Source organism: Azolla caroliniana, unplaced genomic scaffold (assembly GCF_043228905.1).
Source record: "Azolla caroliniana isolate FFs.n. ecotype wild unplaced genomic scaffold, voAzoCaro1.0.p SCAF_22, whole genome shotgun sequence".
Taxonomy (NCBI): Eukaryota; Viridiplantae; Streptophyta; class Polypodiopsida; order Salviniales; family Salviniaceae; genus Azolla; species Azolla caroliniana.
Window position 1 is genome coordinate 12,055,414 of NW_028230457.1, and position 22,023 is coordinate 12,077,436.

The 22,023-nt window shown below is 37.2% G+C and overlaps 1 protein-coding gene and 4 non-coding genes across 6 annotated transcripts; 1 reads left to right on the top strand and 4 right to left on the bottom strand.

The window, feature by feature from the left end:
• Positions 1-489: 489 nt before the first annotated feature.
• Positions 490-11,128, bottom strand: LOC147850051 (Nitrilase/cyanide hydratase and apolipoprotein N-acyltransferase family protein). Of its 2 annotated transcripts, XR_015531729.1 has the most exons (12): positions 10,849-11,128; positions 5,076-5,192; positions 4,501-4,725; positions 4,240-4,333; positions 3,737-3,811; positions 3,168-3,246; positions 3,028-3,043; positions 2,864-2,944; positions 2,692-2,774; positions 1,847-2,035; positions 1,615-1,735; positions 490-947 (listed from the first exon to the last, which is right to left on the bottom strand). XR_015531729.1 is itself a non-coding variant. In XM_087337171.1 (10 exons), the coding sequence occupies exons 1-10, from the start codon at positions 11,107-11,109 to the stop codon at positions 875-877; spliced, it is 1,104 nt and encodes a 367-aa protein (XP_087193297.1). In that variant the 5' UTR covers positions 11,110-11,125; the 3' UTR covers positions 490-874. The 2 variants fall into 2 exon arrangements, 1 of the variants encoding a protein (XP_087193297.1); XM_087337171.1 differs by lacking the exons at positions 1,615-1,735; positions 1,847-2,035 and having other exon boundaries at positions 10,849-11,125.
• Positions 11,129-16,800: 5,672 nt separating this feature from the next.
• Positions 16,801-16,873, top strand: TRNAR-CCG (transfer RNA arginine (anticodon CCG)). The gene has a single exon. It is a non-coding gene; the product is annotated as a tRNA-Arg (tRNA).
• Positions 16,874-19,788: 2,915 nt separating this feature from the next.
• Positions 19,789-19,872, bottom strand: TRNAM-CAU (transfer RNA methionine (anticodon CAU)). Its single transcript is given in 2 exon segments — positions 19,789-19,824; positions 19,835-19,872. It is a non-coding gene; the product is annotated as a tRNA-Met (tRNA).
• Positions 19,873-21,147: 1,275 nt separating this feature from the next.
• On the bottom strand, positions 21,148-21,231 carry TRNAM-CAU (transfer RNA methionine (anticodon CAU)). Its single transcript is given in 2 exon segments — positions 21,148-21,183; positions 21,194-21,231. It is a non-coding gene; the product is annotated as a tRNA-Met (tRNA).
• A 376-nt stretch (positions 21,232-21,607) lies between these two features.
• Positions 21,608-21,691, bottom strand: TRNAM-CAU (transfer RNA methionine (anticodon CAU)). The gene is given in 2 exon segments: positions 21,608-21,643; positions 21,654-21,691. It is a non-coding gene; the product is annotated as a tRNA-Met (tRNA).
• Between the last annotated feature and the right edge of the window lie 332 nt (positions 21,692-22,023).

A 22,023-nucleotide genomic window follows, 5' to 3' on the forward strand; every position in this document is an offset into this window, starting at 1 on the left:
AATTGGTGCTTTGGGTGTCAACCATCAAACTGCCCAACAAGCTTAATCTGATGACAAGTCCTTTGAGAAATTTGACACCAAAAGTCCTCTATGTGACATTACGCAACATGCACCTAGCTCATGATTGGCAAGTTCACAGGCTCAACTGATGTTGCATGCAAACGAAAATATAATGTTTTGGGGGTCAACCATCGAACTGCCCAACAAGATAATTACTTTATCTAAGTCCAATGCAAAGTCCCAAGGGGAATCTAATACAAACACAATTCTATGCTACATCACCCAGTAATTGGGTGCAATCTGTGTCTCTACATAGATTCCAATTCAGCAACTCTTTGACAATTCTTCTTGGATTGCTTGCTTGTGAGTTTTCTTCTTTCCTTGTTGGCCATTGATCAATGTCTGAACAGTTTTAATTCATTTGGGAAGGTCATGTGGAGACATGCCCATAACAAAGTTCAGAGAAGATTGTTTCTAGGCTTTAAAAGGTGGAATTAAACATCTCCTCTTATTATTCTATTCAGATATAATTTTAGATCCCATATCAAAAATAGATGAGGAAATTTATTGCCAACCATACATTGGTTTCTTGACCAATCTTTTTATGAATGACCTCCCAAAAATGGGTAAGGAGATGTTATGTTGGGAGTTCATGTTAAAGCATCAGAGTAAAAAGAACTCTGATATCCACATTTCTTACACTCTTATTTGCTTGTCTTTCATAGTCATATCAAACATAGTTGAACAAGGGTTAAATCCTTTCTTCTTGTTGAAGAAACACACGGGAAAAATGTAAACAAGTAGGTGGCCCAACATGCCCACACAAATTTGAATAATTCAGCTGATGGGCTAGCCATATTAACATCTTGTTCATTCATTCGTTCCTGGTTACATCCACCAGGCAGTAGAGATCACCTCGTCTTTGCATTCCAAGCGGAATATTGATCCTGCATTACAGAAACACAAACAAACAAAACCATGAATTGTAACTCTTACAAAACCACTATCTATGCATCATGTGGATCTTTTGTAAACAATTTTATCAATAAACTCATCCTGAAGTAAATTTCAAATTACTCCAATAAGTTTATATTTGTTGCAAAGGTGTTCGTTCAGATTTAAAAATGAAACAGATTACATCAGAGAATGTAGTTTTTGTGTATTTGTGTATTTGTGTATGTGATGCACACATGCAGGGGATGGCTGTTTTTTTTGTTCGTCCCATTTCTAATTTTCATGGATGCCATTTCCTTAACTCATTATATTGCCTGAGTCAACTTGATGTTGTATGCTCCACAGATGATACTGATGATGAAGTCTTTGATATTATCTGAAAGTTTCCCACTTCATTTAATTTCGGTAAGGCGGCTTAATTTCGGTAAGGCGGCTAAGTCCCTTACTTTCTTGCATTTCAATAATACACAACACAGCTGACCCACATGGCAATACTACACATCTAGAGAAATCTGCAGTGGTCTTACAACTCTTTATCAGGGTAAAACTGGCCTTGTTGAAGGAAAGGATTAGATGTATAAGAATGATTATAGCAACTCACCTTTATAGCAAGTTCATTAGACAGTGATCATGAAATTCTGGATATTCTTGGAAACCTACCATCTTCATATGATAAAAGGAATTCCATCATGGGAACCATCATAGATGAAGATTCAGACTCCACAGACATGCTGAATTTGTGCATCCCAAGAAGAAGCTCAGGAGAATGGAAAATCAAAACCTACTGATTTTTTAGATCAAGCATCATTCTTCAGAGAAAGCACAACATGTCATAATATAAGGTTACCCCACATATTCATCAGGGTCGATCTTCATCAAATCTGAAAATCACCTATATATCTAACGTCAACAAGTATGATCATCTCATGAACACTAAGACAATGGGTGAGGTGGAACTGCCGATTGGAGATGTGCAATGTCAAGTTGGTAATGAAGATTTTAGCTAGACGAGACCCTCAACCAGCAGGTGTTCATGTGTGCATCTCAGGTTTCTCGATATCGTCTTTCTTGCTTATGAAGGCTGGAGTGTAGACCACAAGAAGTTTTGTGCCTTCTATAAATGGAAACCGTACAAAAACAGATTTCCTGTCAAGGTGTTTCCATCCAGTCGTGGATGTAAGAGCAAAGGATTCCATCAGATCGTGGATGTAAGAGCAAAGGGGGCTTAGTCTATGCATTAGAGAACCGTATGGAACAGGCCCAAAAGGATCCCTGAATGTGTAATTGTTACCTTTATAATATCATGATGTAAAGGTTATTATTATAAATCCTATGAGTGTATCATATGAACTCTTCTCTTATCAATTCATTAAATCTGTTCTTTTATCCAGTTTGTTTTTTGGTCAAAAGTCTTGGAAACGATTTTATGAGTTGCTCTTCTCTAGTGCATCCCACCTATAGATGTGAGTCATAAGGATCTTTCAAACACATCACATATTTACCTTTCTTTCTCCCTTAATCAACATTTTGACATGTATGACAATGTCATACAAGAGATAATATATGTGCTTCATTCCATTCTCAGTTCATGTGCTGCGCGGGTTCATTTGTCATATCACACGATGAAAAGTGAGGGAACAGCCCGTATATGGCAAACCTACCTGGAGAAGTAGATTCCACAATTGCAAGCCGTTACATACAATAATTATTTTTTCAGAATTCACATTGTTCGTTTACCTTCTTTGATCTATTTGTGAATAGTCAATATCAGCAAATACTGTTGCTTCTTCATGGTCTGTTGTTGACACTATCTCCCCGAACTATATGAAAGAAATTTACAAGGTTGATCAGAGTAGAAATTCTACCATAGAATACTAAAAATAGAATGAAGCGCAAGTTCTTGACATACAGGGCCAACTACTGTGGAATGACCCCATGCAACATAGCCTGCATTTGAATCTCTTGCAGGTGAGCAAGTTATCACATACATCTGCAAAATCTCCAATGAAAGTAATAACCGTCATATATAACTTCTGAATGAACATCTACATAATATCTTTCATATATTCTCACCTGATTATCCACTGCTCTGTATAGAATGTTCGAATGACACATGCAAATGTATGGAAAACAATTTCCAGTATATCAGAGATAACAATTAATACACAGAATGCAACTACTTCATGGAGAATTTCTGGTACTTGAATCCATACCTGGCCCTTGCTAAGAGCTCCCAATGTAGTGGCCCAGTGGTCATATTGAAGGCCCCTGGGTAACAGATCATGTGGGCACCTGTTCAAATGAATAAAATCTAGTTTCAAAACTTGTTATTGACTATACACAATAGCTTATGCTGATTTTTTATAGCAATAATGAAGAAAACAAGAAATGGGAAGTTCAAGCAAGCAAAACATCATAAAACTGTATACTCGAATTAGATGTGAGCAGTGTTAGAGTAGAATTATGAGTAAGAAAACATGTGACAAACAATGCTGTAATATCATCACTAATCAAAGATCCCATGGGTTCATGCAGGTTTCAAGTTCTGACGCTAAAATACCCGGAAGAAAGGACTTGATTAGTCCTTACAAAAACTTGCCACTTTTATAGCACTAATGCAATACATATAGTCTCTACTCATGATGGAAGAAAGGACTTAATTAGTCCTTACAAAAACTTGCCACTTTTATAGCACTAATGCAATACATACAGTCTCTACTCATGATGGATAATGCATTAAGCTCTGTAACTTCTTAAAAAGAAAAAAGAAACAGTTGCATACCTCGGGCTGCATATAGCATTGCAAGTTCTTGAAATCGGATGTCATAACAGATTCCAATACCAATCCTGCCAACATCTGCGAAGTTCCTAACACACATTTACATAACATATCCAAATAAATAGCATATAAATAACCTAATGTCCTTACAACATAATGTACAAATACTAACAGCTAGCCACGTGCTTAGAATGATTCGTAGTGGTATGATGCAGATATCAGCTTTCATAAAATGTAGTGCTGAATACACTAACCATCACATATCCATTCTCTGGGATGTCTTCTTGGATAACTAGCTCTAAATGTGGAGCACAATCAAGTTCACAAAATCTGTGGTAAAATCTATGGCATCCCTTTGTTTACAAAGAGTTGCGCTGTTCAGACCAGTAGAGAAGCCTATGAAATATTTATAAAGCGTCTGGATAATCAAGACTAAGCATCCTCATAATATAGCACACAAGCGAATGAAAAAGACGGTGAAATTTAAATAAGTATATTTTCACTACCTGTATCAACAACAGTTATGCCTTCTCCAGGAGTCAATGTATCCGATTCCTTAAAGGTCATTTTTCCAGGAATGTCAATATCAAACAAGTGTACCTATTTCGTACACCACCAAAAAAAACATCTATTTTAGTAATAAATACATCCAATAGTTTTGAGACCAATTCCTGCAAAATAAAAACTATTCACGCTATTTCCTCTATACATTGATCAAATCTGCCATAAGTCTAAAGAATATCATTAAACAAATAAATAAAATCAACCTTTCTGTGCTTAGCCTTTAATTCTCCATCACTTCCATACACACAGCATGTATTATAGAGAGAATTTGCATGCCTCTCTGGTATAGATCCACCAATAATTGTCACTCTCTTTCTCTTGGCAACCTCAGAAAGCATTTTCGTTGATGGTGAAGCATCAGGCCCAGCACTAATATCTTCTGCATAAACTGGAAAACTTGCATTTGTGTATGGACAGTTCCACATCTCCTATTGAAAACAAGGCCCACAAGTTCACTAAAAAAAGGGGTACAAACTCATTAGAAATATACATTGAAATCCCCTTTTTTATTTTACTTGCTCAAATGCCCCTATGTTCCAGCTATTCCCCAAATACCCCTGGTGAATCTAATGAGATAAATTGTCCATGCAATTCATCAAATAGCACATATAACTGTTCGCACAGGGGTTGATGAATAGTATTTGGGGAAATAACAAAACGTAAGGAGCATTACGAGAAATAAAACAAAGCTCAGGTATTTTGAAGTTACTCAAATCATTAATGGTTTAACTTCTGACTCAAATCCTTGCATAAAACTTAAGCTTAATGCTAAGAATACCGGAAGGACAATAAGTTTAGCACCATTGTCTGCTGCAGATTCGATCTTCTCCTGTGCATGAGCAATGTTATTATCTTTATCCGAAGTTACTGCAAGCTGGCACAATGCAATCTTGAACTGCATTGCAACAAAAAAACATTTTTAAGATCTATTATTGATATTATGCATAGAATTCAGGTATTTTGTGTGCATTTCTCTGGATAATAGTTGGATGTACAATGATAGCCATTTGTAAAACATTGGATACTTCAGAAGTCACTTGCACGTCATTCAGCTCATGAGCATATCCTCACATACCGTTAAATACGTGAATACTGACAGGAACTACGTGTATAGGTAAAACTTTTAGCGATAATAGCTTGCAAAAAAACAAGTAGATTCATTAAAGAAAAATCTTCTCTAAATTATAATTTGAATTCATACTTACGTACTCTTTAACTCTTGCCATATAGAGAGATCAGACTACACCTTGAACTAAATGTGGTCATGAAAAAGACCAATTGGAAAAACAGTGAAGGATGCAACAAGCGTTTTGTTAGAACTAATGCCTATAGATGGCATAGCGTTGCTATAGCCCCATCAGCCACGTCGTACAGCAGCAGCTGCTGTCATTAGTGATGTTGCCTTGTATTCTTAGGTGATCCTTCATTGGAAACAGCCTTCTCTTGAGCGGTGGCGATCCCCTCCACAATCCACAATCATCGGTGGCATTGTCATAACAGCATGAGTAATCAACAATCTTTTATTTCCAGTAGCAGTGGGCAATATTTCATTGTCATAGTGACTAGCTAAACAATGGAAAGCCTATGGGTGAAACTTGTCCACCACTCTGGCAGAAGTATATCTCATTCTTTGCATCTTAGGCTCTGCAGCCTCACTGATTAACAAAGTTTTCTGATCAGGAACTAGCCTAAACCAGTTAGGCTAGCTCTATATAAAAACATATTTCATAAAAGGTAATAATTAATGAAGACATAAACCAATGTCTCTTCTTCGCCAGGGTCCCATAGTAGCTTATGCACAGCCCTTAATGGAGGACAGTACAACCCATCTCTACACCCATGCTGCTGCGTGACGCACTCCAAAGTCCAATTGCCATTATCTTACACATCGCCTTCACACCACTCTTCATCATCATTATGATCACTTTTGATTCGTCAAAGGTGCTCATTTTCTCCTTGCATGTGCATATGCATTTTGATGTGGGTTGTATGTGTTTAAATGTAGGTGTAAAACTAATTCACAACACAAAATTTCACGAATCATAGAATTGAGTGTTAAGATATACTTGCACCTTGCATCCATATATTTGCACATATCTATTTGACAAGTTATAGACAGTAGACACTTTGTACTCCTTAAAAAAGCAAAAGTGTGCAAACGTAGTTAGACACTCATTTTGCACATGAGGGTGTAGGTATCCACCAATCTAGCTATATAAGTAAGCTATATTATGATCATGACTTTGTATCAGTGTGAGGATATTGTTCCAAAGTTCTGAAGCAGTAATTACTATATTGTTGGCAAAGATGATATGGAAAATAAAAACAAAAAACAAAAGTGGAGACACCAAAAATTTGCATAGTTCAGCAAACTTCCTACGCACAGCAGGTGATTATTATTTCAACAACGAAGAATACAAGTGGAATACATGAAAAAACTCTCAATTCACTCTCAACCTCATTTTTCTACAATATCATTTGGCTTTCACTCTCATTCAAACTTAGACATTTGCAAAGCACCTCACAAGCACTAGAGAAAACTTGTTACTCTCAAATCTTTCTCTTCTCCTTGATTCAAGAAGAGATGCCTAATTATAATCATTTACAAACATAACACGCATGAGACAATTATCTAACATGCAATGGAAACTTGTCTAACAAGGAATAAGCGTATGCCTGAAATGCAATGGTTTTCCTTTATAGAAAACATTTGGCTTAACTGAAGTCATATTAGGAGCACTAACGATTAGATTGTCCAAGTAGGACATTGAGTGATGCTTTGGTTAATGTCTTTCCATTAGAACGATGCCCAAGAGCCAAACACCTATGTGATCATCAACGACAGTCATCTAGATATGTGAGAATAACAAAACAAATGTCTTTACTTGCTGAGATACAATCCGTTAAGACTCAAAACGGCAATGGAACTAACCTACTCATAGAGACCCATTCCTCTTGACCTACTGTCTCCCTCGATTTAGGTCAAACCTTGAAGGATAGGTCCCTTCTAAAGGATCTTATGTCACCAACACTCAATGGAGAAGAGAAGGAAGCAATAAAGATATGGTTCATATTTTCATCCAAAAATGGCAAGATTTGCATCAGTTGTGAGATGTGAAGTTGTTTTATCATTACGCAAGAAAGCATTCAGCTTGTGGATGCCTCTAGCCAACAATAGCTAGTGTAGACTGCTTTCAAAAGGAATTTCTTCCTGAATGAGGACGATCCTAACCGGGTTTTTTAGGATGAGTGCCATACGGAAGACTTGTTCGGACAATATGTTTCCTATTACGGGAACATAATTTCCAAGTTGAAAGGAATTATTGAATTTCATAAAGTATGAGGACTTGTACACAAGCTTAATGCGCAACCTTCTGAGGCAAAATCAAAGACCAAAGACCCTAAGACTTTAGAGGAAGAAATTGATTTGGTTAAAAAAAAGTCAATGATATTTATGAGAAAGTGCCAAGAAAGCCTTTAGAGAAGTCTTTAACTGCATAGGACATCAAGCGCCAAATTTTCATTCAAAATAGCAAATAACTATTGAGATGATTTAAGGGCCCACATTGAAGTCTTGGAGACCATGGTTGGGCTGAATAGCAAAATTTGCTCTTCCGTTGTCAAGAGGGTAGGAAACCAGCACACACCATTGAAGAACTGACGTTGGAAAATTCCTAAAGCAAGGAGGTTGAGGTGCAATACCATTGCCCAAACCACTAATGTTCCATCAGTAAATTCATGTGGAAACCAACATTCAATCCCTGCCATATAGTCAATAACCATGGAATAATCAAAGGTTATTGGTACGACACTCATTGATGATGTCACCGCACATAACCTTTTGAACCATAATTTAATTCAACGCTTAAAATTCAAGCAAGTGCCTGGTGACCGCAAGTATTAAGTCAGTTTGTGAGAGGCTATGATCCATACATTTAGGACACAGTCACTCTGTCTGCGTAGAGGGCATAATCCGACTATGAAGTTGACAGCCCCATCCTTGGAGTTATTAGCACAACACTATAAATTTTGAGTGGAAGAGCAAGAGCATTGTGTTGCATGGGAAACATGAGTTACCAACCCCTCCACTTATTTGTGAACTCAAAGTTGAACAACTTGATAGATGAGTTAATTTCGTCACAGAAACATGAGAACATGCTCTAAACCTTCTGTCACAAACAGTTTATTTGTCTGCATAAATTGCATCAGCCACACAATATTAGTGATGAAGAAATAAGATGGAATAATGTGTTTATGCATCGACTAGCATAGCTTGAATCAAGTATCTCAAGGATTGATGATCTCTTGGATCAATTAAATGATGCCAGATAGTTAACAAGATATACTTCCAGCCAAGATCAACATAAGGTTCATTCTCCAAGACTGACTCAGACTATATCCCTTAAACTGTCAATCTATTTTTCAATCTTTCACTCCAGCAAGGTCATTGGAACTCAAATAATGCCCGAACAATTTGGAATCTCTTTTGTTCTGTTAAACAAAATTCTTGCATGTATTAGCGTGCGCAATAAAAGACTTCTCTAAATGCATTCTCTTTCCCATAAAATGCCTACCTCATAGGCATCATTCCAAAAATATATATCCAACAAAGCATTCATTTAATGTCTCACTTCGACTATTTTCATTTCATGATGCTGCCATAAATATAACCTGGTATATCCCTACACTCTCTCAAGCAAAATGAGTATGTGCACTATCAAGATGATGCTGTTCTTTTTTTCTTAAGCAATGTAAGTTTGTAGAATTGATATGTTCATAATTGACTGACAAACATATACATGCAAATTTGCAAATATAATGAAATTTTGTTTGTGAATTAATTTGCACCAAATAAACTACTGGTTACATGCACCTAAATGCATAAGCATACACAGAAAGAGCACAAGGATCTAGCTCAAAACCATACATCTGGCAAATATTGCATATCCAGAACTGAATCACAACAGATGATTGTCAAATACGAATGTCTTTCAAAACAACTAAATCTCCACCAAGTCAATGATAGCAACACAAAAGAACTAAAAGGATGGTGTCAATAATGATACAAAAGTGCAAAAAGAGGCATTTAAGGCTGTGCTTGAAATTGCCACAATAAGATTTTAGAGTGTCACTTTAATGGCGACATGATATTAGAGATGGGTGGGAAAGACCTTGATTAAGGTGGGGCAAAAACCTAGATTAAGGGCCCCAACAATTTCAATTAAGGCAGCAATAGCCTGTAGATGATGCACATTGCTCCAAACACAGCGTGATGGGCTGACTTTCAGCATTTCCATAAAGAAAATCGAAAGGAATTTGATTGATTCTTATTCGTTGTTGGGATGCATGGATAGATCTATTGCTTCCTCAAAGAACTGTAACCGCCATGTATTCTCACATGTTCCAAGTGCTTCAGTCCTAGAGTAACCAGTTTCCCACTTATCCTACCTTTAAAACCATTGAATTTCCTAATGCTACGTCCACAGCAAGATTTATGTTATGCATGATCATTATGCTTGTGTGAATCATTATTCATGAAAAGCATAACCAAATTTTGGATTTTATATTACTAAAATCTATATTCTCAGATCTTCTAAACATCATAATGAATATTGAATCGCATGAAATAAGGGATTCATGTCATGTATAAGCAAACTATTCAACTTTTTTGTTATGTTGAATATTGATATAAATGTCACAAAAGGATAAAACTTGATGAAAATCACAGACTTGCAAAAAGATGACCAACATAAGGCCAGCTTACAAAGTGGACACTTTTGTGTAGAAAAATGATAGCAATGTTCACAAATACCGATATGGTTAACTGAATAAGTAGAAAAACCTAATCATGTGATTGGTTAGTCTGATGAAAGATTTGGGTCCAATTTTTGCAACAAATTGTTGCATCATGATAGTACCAAGGGAAAAGTACCATGATGCCCCTGGAAGTTCGTCTATTTACCAGAATGCCCCTAGAAGTTCCAAATTTACCAAACTGCCCTTATGTACAGGGGTATCCTGGTACTTTTCCCTAGTACCAATCCCCTTTTCCAGGATTCCTGCCGTGCCTTGTGGATTCATCCTAAGATATTCATATCTTGACATATATACATCTACAAATAAATAACCATATATATGGCTACAGATTGTTGCTGATGGATTGTTTTGGGTCTCAGGGGTGCAAAGACTGCTTATTGATTTATTTTTCTTGCACCATACATAACCACATATATGCATACAGATGCATACAGCATCTGTATACATATACATACATGACCACATATACGTTTTACTTTGATACATACACATATGAAAACACACATATATTGCTTGTCTATGAATAGCTGTAACGCTAATGCAACAAAGATAAATAATGCCGAAACAAATAGAAAGCTGGCAATGGAGGTAGAACCAGATCCTCGGTGAAGGAAAAACATAAGAGGCATGCATACACAGAGACATGAAATTAATTGTTCAAGGGAAAACGGATAGATCAGAACTGAAATATTCATTCACTTACAGATTGTTGGGATGAATAGGGGAACGATTACCTTTCCATCAAAGGAGGGAGGAGGGAGAGGGAGGGAGGGTGGGGACCGAGAGGAGAGGGCAGAAGCCATGGTGGCGAGGTTCCTGCGAGAAGAAGAAGAAGAAGAAGAAGAAGAAGACGGCGGCGATGGCGATGAAGAAGAAAGCCGAGACGGAGGGGTTCGATTCGTGGACTTGGAGATCAAACGGGCAAGAAACGAAGAAGGAAGGGAAGGAAGAGGAAGAGGAAGAGAGCAGGTGTGAGCTATGGCGGTCCTGAGCATGGTCTCTCTCTCTCCCCTGCTCCCTGCACATACTCTACTACATACTGCCCCCTGTTCTCCTTACAAAAGCAAAAAAGCAGAAAAGCAAAACGCAAAAAGCAAAAAGCAAAAAGGCGGAATACAAAATGCATGGAATCCCCACCCACCTAGAGCTTAGCAATGGGCCCGGTTTCGGCTTAAAACCGAACTGAACCGTTAAACCATGGTTTAAAGGTTTATAAGTTCCAAAATAATTAAATGGTTTGGTTTGGTTTGGTTTTAATTAATAATAAGCGGTTCGGTTTCGGTTCGGTTTGGTTTTGAAACTAGGGTTTATAGGTTTATAGGTTTATAGGTTTATAGGTTATATAGGGTGGCAATTCTATTCACATGCTCTGTCAATAAGGCCATTCTATTCAAACGCTAGGGCACAGGAACAGGTCCGAGAGTCTATGTCCCTGCAACCACACACGCTCTCTGCTCTGGGAGATAATACTTACCTCTACGTGTGGGCTTTTGTTTGCCTTTATGCATATCTCGCCCACCCCTTGCCCCTGTCCCGGCATCTTTGTCGTAGGGAATAACATTACGAACAAATTCTATAGCTAATCTTAACGTACTATATATGTATAGTTTGGTAGTCGAGGAACCAGTTGTAATAGGAACTAGGACAAACCCATAAGGACGAATGATGTGTGGCAATTTGAAAGTCTTCTGTGTTGGGATATATATATTAAGGGGGGGTTGTTTACCCCTCCCCCTTCATTACGACAAGCAAAGGTATAAAACACAAGCTATTATCCGGTGGCCTAGGACATTTATGGTATTTTATGTTTGTCTTGTGCCCTTCGCTCAGGAGTGTTCGGTGTGGTTAAGCACCCTTAATCCATTCGTTTTTTGAATCTCTTATTCTTCTTTCGCTCATCATTAGTTCGATCCCGTAATGCTACAACACATATCTCTTTGTCAACTACTACATATGCTGTGGGCCACCCCCGAAATTAATGGCGCTCATTAATGGAATTCTCATGAATCCAAAATTGCTTGTCACCTCCACACATGAATGAAAAACGCATGAATGAAAAAGGTTTCTCTATGGTGCCACATAACACAAAGTACGTTCTACCTACCTATTTGTCTCCTCGTAAATCAAATGAAAATCATTTTGCTTCTTTCCCACTAAAATGTGAGCATATTATATTTCACAAGTTTTGAAAATATATCCATGTATTTTTTGGAAAAAAAAAGAAAAAAAAAATATATCCACGTCCTTAATGAAACTCAACACCCCAAAAAGGGGTGCATAACCAAATCGAAGGATGTTAGAGTATGCATGACCAATCGAGGAATAGAGAGAGACAATGGAGAAGACTTCTCCATGTCATCTACATTTCTTAATTAAGCACTTACAACCCATAGTTTAATCACCATTGCGTCTACACAAATCTCTTTATTCAAATATGTATAGAAGACCAAACATATAACCTTTATAACTCTAATATTGTGTGAAGTATTGACAGAAAATATAGCATCGCATAAGTCAACAAACACAGAGAAATAGTGAAGATGAGAGATTGTATTAATAGAGCGTGTTTGACACGTAAATGCATGTGAGTTGGAGCTATAAACTGATGTGCTCCTAAGAACAAATGGCATGTGAATGTGCCTAGTACAAATCCAAGTGGAAAGGATGAATAAGATGCGGTAGTACGTATTGAGCTTGTTCACCATTATCTTATACGTACAACCCATAATTGCAATTAAATGCATCCGAGTCCAATCCATTGAGCAAGGCACAAACTAAAATACCAAAATTTTAAGTCAAAGGGTGAGCAACTCAAACGCTACATATGATGGATGGCATGTAAGTGTGATCAAAACTTGCCGTTCTTCCCTAAAATTCTAAAATTTCCATCTAATCTATAGTCTACGTCAACTAGGACAAGGATCTTCGCCCAGGTTGATAATGAAGAGCATGTAAAATTTCCTCCTCGCAAATAACTCTCTATAGGGAAGTAACATTTCCCCCATGAACACGATTAACACTAAACAAACAAAGCGCCATCATTATGAAACGAAAAGATGGGTCATTTGGCGTAGGACAATGACACACGAATGTTTGAACAAGACTACAAGGGATCGTAACATCAGGACCATGAAACATGGCAACAAATCTCACCAATATACTCACTCATAGAGTCGTGACAAAATGGTCATAAAAGACTCGGGATTACTGTGAATCAGTAATTATCAATGCGATCCTTTCATTGTGTCAGACACGGAGAAGTCCAAACTCGAACCTAATCTTCGTGTTGTTAAAGGATTGATTGAAGCCCCTCGAGTCAGGATCCGAAAAAGCAAAGAAGATCGGATCAATCAGAGCTGGAGACATTCCAATTTCCAAACATTGGAGGTCAAAGAGAGGGGCATTTGGAGAAATAATGAAAAGCTCAGGGGTAGAGAACAGAAAATAGCGAGGCCTCTCTTCTGTCGCTCTCTGTGGTATGTATATAAAAGGAGTGGATATGCATCTAATGTTATTATATAAAACGTTTTTATCTGATGATGTGATGGTGTTGTCTGCTTTCTTTCATACAGTGTGGTTGGCTTGCATGCATGTATTGATTTAGCTTATGAGGAGAACAGGGAGGATTTGTATACTTATTACCTCCCAAGGGTTACCAGAGACGAAGGTATGAATCTCCATGTATGCATGCATATTGGTCTTAACTCTTTTTAAAGACGATTGTGAAAACTTATGCCTTCCTTTTTTTTTTTACTTTTTCTTTCTTGAATCAGGACTATATGGGTGTTTCTTCTTCTGCCTATAAGAGGAAAAGAGAATTTCAAAGAATTTTTCCTCTATGTAGATGGGTCTGGGGATGTTTGCAAAACCTGTTGTTTTAGGTATAGATTATGTTTATAGTGCATTCATTAAGTTTATTTCATACGATTAGCTTTGCATTCATTAAAGGAACAGTAATTTTCAAAATTTGAATGACATTTCTGGAAAATTTCAATATAGTAGGGATATTGGTCCCTAAATTGTTTTGTGGTTAGGAACATGGTGGTGGTTCTCAAAAATGCTACATGTATGTTCGAACAAAAAAAACACTATTCGATGAATAAAGAGAACCCTTGAACTAAATGAGGAGAGAAAGCATGGCAATGGTGCCATAGTAGCAAGCACCAGAAATTTGATGGTCATTTCGCAACTCGATGACATTGATGATGCTTATACTTTAGCATTGTTTGTTGGATCGAACAAGATTAAGATTCCCATGAGAATGTAAGATTCTTGTGATCGAATACTATTTTTCTCTCTTAGATGATGCTCTCTCAAACTTAATTTGTTTCGTTAAATTGTTGAAAAAGCATGTTATGAATGAATAAACTGCTATTGCTTTGCCAAACAATTTCTCTCTAATTTTGTTTTGTACTTCATAATTGTTGGGGGAAAAAGCATGTAAATGCAGAGGAAGATAACTATATGAGAAGCTAAGGGGTATTTTTTGGTGTTTTCCCTGTCCTTTGTCTTGTATTTTGGGGCAATATTCTAGGTATAAGGAATTTTATTGCCATTAGGGGCACTATAGATAACTATATGAGAAGCTAAGGGGTATTTTTTGGTGTTTTCCCTGTCCTTTTCTTGTATTTTGGGGCTAAATATTCTAGGTATAAGGAATTTTATTGCCATTAGGGGCACTATAGATAACTATATGAGAAGCTAAGGGGTATTTTGGTGTTTTCCCTGTCCTTTTCTTGTAATTTGGGGCTAAATATTCTAGGTATAAGGAATTTTATTGACATTATCATATAGAACCTTGGTTCGTATCGTGCCAATTTACTAGATGACTTTGTATGGAATCTTGGAGTGTTAAAAATGTACACAACCCACTCAGTCATTTTGTTTTGTTTCCATTCTTCTCCGTTTTTGACACTTTTCTCTCTTGGCAGGTAACAAAAGGTAAAAGGTAAATGGAAGTGAATCTTTGAAGGATGGAATAATATGGCTGAATAACAAAGATTTCTTGTTTACCAAGGTGGTTCTAAAAACATAACTTATTCTTCTTACAAGATTTTTGCTCATATGTAAAGAAAATGTGTAATGGGCATTACACTAATTTGTGGATAGCAGGCAAATGGAGAATTTGACTTCTTTTAATTATACGATCAATGGAGTATCCGAGCATATATGGGTGGGTAGGGTTAGTTGTGTATAAAACACGGTAACAAATGTTTACTGGTATACAGAACTTACAAATAATCTTGAGCATTTCTCGACATTTTGTATTCAATTCATTCGGGATCGTATTTGCCGATCACAATGTAAAGATTTATCACCAACCGGCTGCGCACCCAAGTGTAATAGTGAGAAGTTTATCCTCAGGCATTCGATTGAGAGGCATTTGTTGAATGAAAGGGGTGTTTATTTAAGAAAAAGCGAAGCAAAGATTCCCATGACAATGAAATGTGAAGGTTTGGCATCCAGAAATAAACGATTGTTCATTCAAGAGCCTTATAAACAAACGAAGGTTTTTTCTTCATTTCTAAACAGTTTTCTCTTTTTCAAGATATTTCAATGAACTTGTTATGAAATTTTATAGAGTTGTTTGATGGTTGGTCCGAAGGGATTACCAGAATATAATTGGTTTGCTTCTCATGAGGCTCAATAATATGTTTACATCTCACGTAAGTTATATTACAGTGTCTCAATCTTCACCAAAATGTCAAATCTATCAATGTCTACAAGCTATTCTTTCTTTGTTTGCCAATGCATATATTACTGGTGGAATTCTTCAATTTGAGTTAAAAACTCAGACATGGTTAACTTTGGGTTTGCTTAACTTTCCTATCTTGTACATCCCTCCACTATTGGAATTGAAGCACTCCACTAGTCATCAGCTTCAATTCTCCGATTTGAGTTCATGCTAGTGCTAGTCGCTAAACTCAGGCTGAAATGCTCCCACTATTGATGGTATATTAGTGAGTCAATATCATATCATAACTTTTGTTTTGCCTTTTCGACATATCTACCATATGTATTCCCATCACTAAAGTGGAAGCTGTGTGTAAATAGTCAAGCTTAGTCTTGAATCTGGGATCATACCGAAACTAAGTTGGGATCATACCGAAACTAACTATTAAACTCGGGCCCAAATGCTCCCACAATTGCAAGTTATTTGAGATTGGGCAACAAAACCTCATTCCGTAGTATCGAATCAAAGGTAGTAGTAAGTATAATTTGCCTTTTCGACATATCTGTTGTATGTATTCCCTTCCACTAAAATGTAACTTGTGTGCAAATCCTCAAGGTTAGTCTTGAATCTAGGACCATACTGAAACTTAACTATTAAATTGGGGCTCAAATGCTCCCACAATTGTATGTTGTTATTTAAAGATTGGGCAACAGAACCTCATTCCGTCATAGTGAGTCAAAGGTAGTCGTAGGTATCATTCGGTGGGTCGACAGAACACCAATCCTCGGTTATGAGATCACGAATGTGGAAGCGAAGTTTTTGTTTTCTCGAGTAGAACCTCATGAAAGTTGAAGCAGCATTCCTAGAGAGATTTCCAAGGGATTTTGATCAAAGGAAAGGGGAGTTTGTTTTGTGAAATCAATCAGTCTTTTTCAAATAATAAGATAATTTTGATCAAAATAAGGTAATATATAATACATGTATTGTGATAAACAAGGTGTTCCCATTCAAAGGTCGCGTGGCCTAATGGATAAGGCGCTCGCCTCCGGAGCGGGAGATTGTGGGTTCGAGTCCCACCGTGATCGTTTCTCCTTTTATTTGTCTTTTCCTCTTTGGTTTTTGGGTCAAGAAGTTATATCATATTATGCTTTATTACTACTGTTTTTTCTTTTCCCTTTTTCAATTCTATCATGATTTGCTTTTCTTCTAAGGTTCACATTATAATTATCTTCTAAGGCAAAGCATTTTATTACAATTCTCTTTCTCTTTCTTTTTCTTCTTTTCGTAATTTGTTACACTATTAGCACTTATGTCTTGGGTTCGAAACCCAATTTCTCACTTCTCTATTACATCTCTCTCCTCTCTCTGGGATCACTTCTCATTGAGATCTTGGCCATGGAAAGGGTTGTTGAATACATACTTAAGGTTCAAAAATGCCCCTCACATCGACTTCCTAGAATCATATGGGAAGCAAGCAAAACGATCTAGAAGATGCATAAAAGCAAAAATTTGTGTTCCGGTTGGATGCAAGATATGAAAAAGTGGTTTGATAAATGGGATGCAACACATTTGCTTCATGATGATGCAACACTAGATTCCTCTGTAACTGAGGCCTTTTTGCAACACCAATGTATCATGACATGGGAAAAATGTGGAGGCTCACACTTTATACATTATACTACACATGTTGCACCTAACTACAAAACCATATTCTTTGCGGAACGGGGGAACCATACACAACGATACATATTAGAGGCCACTCAGTTGGCTTCTATTTGAACCATTGCTTCCATGTGACTTAACTCACATGCATTGTGATATGAGACGGGGCGTTGGAGCACAAGTGATGAGAGTGGTCAACATACACACCCTAAACAAGTTCGAGAGTCTGAGTAACACACTTTGATACAATGCTCTACCTTTGATCATATTTGACCATGCTTTCCACACATCTTCGACCAAGCCCAATCCTTGCACGAATTTCTCTCACAACCACAATGTACACTCTTGATTGCAACATTCATTGGTAAAGTTCTTGAACATCGAGAGTCGTTACTCACTTTCACACGTATCACGTGAAATGTAATTATTTTGGTCTCATAGGTCATATTTGACCTCCGAAGACGATAATATAACCTATCTATCTATTTCTTGTAAATAATGCCTGTGATTTATATTACAGAAGAAAACACCATCATGACCAAGCTACAACCACCTTACAAGCTGGTGGGATCTTAAATACTGTGAATTAGGAATCGACAACGGTTTGGTTTTGGCTTAACTGGTTTGGCCTTGTCCAAACTTGAAACGAACTGGTTTGGCCCAAATTGGTTCGGTTCGGCGTTAGCCATCCCAAACCAAGCTCAAGCCTAAATTGAAATGAACCGAATCGCCAAACCATTTAAAAACAATTTAACGGTTCAATTTAGGTTTGAGCCGAGTCGTTGCCGATTCCTGTTGGGAACTCAATCCCACCATACACACCAATTTACCTATTTAGATGACGAATATGATACGACTTGTCACCTTGCAAATTGGCTCTCTTCATGGTTAAGATTATGTATCAATCGCCAGAAAAAGAAGAAATCATTTTAAACTTTACATCATATTTCTTCACCCCAACTTGTGAAAAGACAATGAAGGCATTTTGTATATTCCAATTGAACCATAGTCCCCCAATATCTCTAGAAATAAAAAATAATTAGGAAATGGGGCATCATACCACTTTTCTCCATATATGTTGTTGTAAACTAGTTGAATGAAGATAGTCTTACTCTAGTTAGGGACATATATACTAAATTTATACACCTAAAATGGATGCATACAATGTTATAATTCCATTGAACAAAAGAAGAACCATATTATACTAGCAATATTTCTACCATTAAATATATCTACCAATGGTAAAGATCCAACCATAACACTCCAAATGAACACCTTAGCCCATAGCATAATCGAGAACACCAACCTCCCTTGATCATATGAAACGACTAGGTAATGGGCTAATGAAAAACCTATGCCTTTATAACACTTTCTTTCATCCAATAACTTTTGTCAATCAACTTGTGATAGACATGATTTGTTTTTATTATGATCAATCTCCTATTTCCAACAAATGCCAAAGGGTGTTCTTGCGATATGCCATCTAAAATCAGGAATTGAATGGTGCAATGGCAATAATCCTCGTAACTTCTCCCAAATAAAGTTATAAACTCTTGAAAAACGACGTGTTGATCTTGTTATTTGGAAGGCCATTAATTTTCTTTATGAAACCACCATAGCAACCTCACTTTTATCAAACCTAATTTGGCCAGTTGGTTCAATCGAAAATTAAGACATTGTTTACCTTCCCACCGTATAAATTGGCAGATCCCCTTTCTTGTGAAAGATGCCATAGCACAAAATCCAACATACTCTGCCAAGATGCCATCAAATGATTATTGATCACATACCTTCCATATTTGACATGCCTCGTAGAACTAATAAATTCTACCAATTAGTTTCAACCTTCATGTTTCCAATCTCAATTCATGTTTTCTGAATAAAGTATGCCACAATTTCTATCCAAGACTGTATACTCTCAAACTTCAAACATAAATTAAATGAAGCTAAACCAATGAGCTACCACATGCTCATGTAAATTCAATACTGATGCTCCACTAAAATGTTTAAGAGTAAAAATATTATACCACGCAACCGATATGACACTTTCTCCTTTAAATGTGACACCATTTCTGAAGCTTTTATAGAGACCCACGCTCGAGCCAACTGCACCATCGCTACATCTTGACTTTAGAGTTACATTATGCAGCCATGGACAATCCTACAATATATTTACGAGCTAAGAGTGCAACCATTTTTTACTAAATTCACAATGGTTAATGGAATGAGCGCGTAATTATTTTCAAAACACGAGTGTCACTTTTAAGCAACTATTTTCGAAATCAAACTCAAAAGTACAATTGTTAAACTAACCACTCCAAATTTTTCACTTTGTTTATGGGGTGAGAGAGTTTCGAACTCTCGACCTCAGGATTTCTCGAAGCTATGAGACCTACGCGCTGACCAACTGCGCCACCACCCCTACATGTCAGTTTTGAGTATAAGTATGAAGATTATTGCTTCAATGAAGGCGAATAGGCCCGATTCCCTAAAACTCATAGCCCAAGGATGGAGAAAGACTGTCTCGACCTCGAAGATTGCAAATAGCAACCCTAGAATAGCTAAATAATGGTAACTTAAAATCGAGATGTGGGGGTGGTGCAGTTGGCTAGAGCATGGGTGGCAATGCGACCTTTCGTAACTAAATTTGCAATATTTTATGGCGTGACAAGTTAATCTTGTCGATTCTGGAAGCTTTCAAGTAAAATGCATACTTTTGAAACCAAAGTGTCAATTTTAAGTTCTAATATTTAAAAAGAGAATTAAACTGCCAATTTTAAGCTCACCCTTCCAAGTTTATGATGCGGCTCTAAGGTTTCATCGACTATATGGAGTTGGAGAGTTTGAGACCTACGAGCTCGACAATTGCCCCTCCATCCTGACTTTGATATGTGTATGCTCTGAAAAATCTAAGCTAATATTCACATCAAAGCATCTCTTTGGAGCTACTCACCTGAAGCCATGGACAATTTGGAAATATATTAAATGGGTGGCAATGCAATCTCCCTTAACTATATTTGCAATATTTTATGGCATGATAGGGTAATCTTCGCAAAGCTTCCTAGTTAAATGCATAATCTTCCCGAACCTCAGGATTTCTCCCTGTTATGAGACCTACGTGCAACATCTTGACATCAATCAACGTTTTCCCTAAGTTAGTTTTTTGGTAGAGCGATTGCGTAATCGTCTTGAAGTCATATTTTTGTAACTAGAATCTCTCTTTTAAGCAATTATTTTTTATATCGAAGTCAAAGTGTCTATTTTAAGCTCACTAGTTCAAGTTTAGGATGAGCTTGTAAGGTTTCATGGATTATGCGGACAATGAGCTTCGAAAACTCGACCTCAAGATTTCTTGATGCTATGAGACCCACGCTCTAGCCAACTGCACCACCCCCACATCTTGATTTTAAGTTACCATTATGAAGCCATGGACAATCTTACAATATATTTGCGAGGTAAGAGCGCAATCTTTTTTTACTAAATTTGCAATGGTTAATTGCATGAGCACGTAATTATTTTCGAAACCCAAGTGTCAGTTTTAAGCAATTATTTTTGAAATCAAACTCAAAAGTGGAATTCTTATTTTCGAAACCCAAGTGTAAGTTTTAAGCAACTATTTTCGAAATCAAATTCAAAAGTGGAATTGTTGAACTAACCACTCAAATTTTATGACAAGGTTGTAAGGTTTCCTTGTTTATGGGGTGAGAGAGTTTCGAACTCTCGACCTCAGGATTTCTCTAAGCTATGAGACCTACGCGGTAACCAACTGCGCCACCACCCCTACATGTTGGTTTTGAGTATAAGTATGAAGATTATTGCTTCAATGAAGGCGAATAGGCCCGATTCCCTAAAACTCATAGCCCAAGGATGGAGAAAGACTGTCTCGACCTCGAAGATTGCAAATAGCAACCCTAGAATAGCTAAGTAATAGTAACTTAAAATCGAAATGTAGGGGTGGTGCCGTTGGCTAGAGCATGGGTGTCAATGCGACCTTTCGTAACTAAATTTGCAATATTTTATGGCGTGACATGTTAATCTTGTCGATTCCCGAAGCTTTCTAGTAAAATGCATACTTTTGAAACCAAAGTTTATGATGCGGTTGTAAGGTTTCATCGATTATATGGAGTGACAAGGTCATTGTAAGGTTTCCTTGTTTATGGGGTGAGAGAGTTTCGAACTCTCGACCTCAGGATTTCTCGAAGCTATGAGATCTACGCGCTGACCAACTGCGCCACCACCCCTACATGTCAGTTTTGAGTATAAGTATGAAGATTATTGCTTCAATGAAGGCGAATAGGCCCGATTCCCTAAAACTCATAGCCCAAGGATGGAGAAAGACTGTCTCGACCTCGAAGATTGCAAATAGCAACCCTAGAATAGCTAAATAATGGTAACTTAAAATCGAGATGTGGGGGTGGTGCAGTTGGCTAGAGCATGGGTGGCAATGCGACCTTTCGTAACTAAATTTGCAATATTTTATGGCGTGACAAGTTAATCTTGTCGATTCTGGAAGCTTTCTAGTAAAATGCATACTTTTGAAACCAAAGTGTCAATTTTAAGTTCTAATATTTAA

Coding starts and splice junctions, on each gene's coding strand:
- LOC147850051 (XM_087337171.1), bottom strand. CDS start 11,109: ATGCTCAGGACCGCCATAGCTCACACCTGCTCTCTTCCTCTTCCTCTT. Junction 4,334..4,500: donor TAAAGGCTAAGCACAGAAAG/GTTGATTTTATT, acceptor TGTACGAAATAG/GTACACTTGTTTGATATTGA. Junction 3,247..3,736: donor AATGCTATATGCAGCCCGAG/GTATGCAACTGT, acceptor TCATTTGAACAG/GTGCCCACATGATCTGTTAC.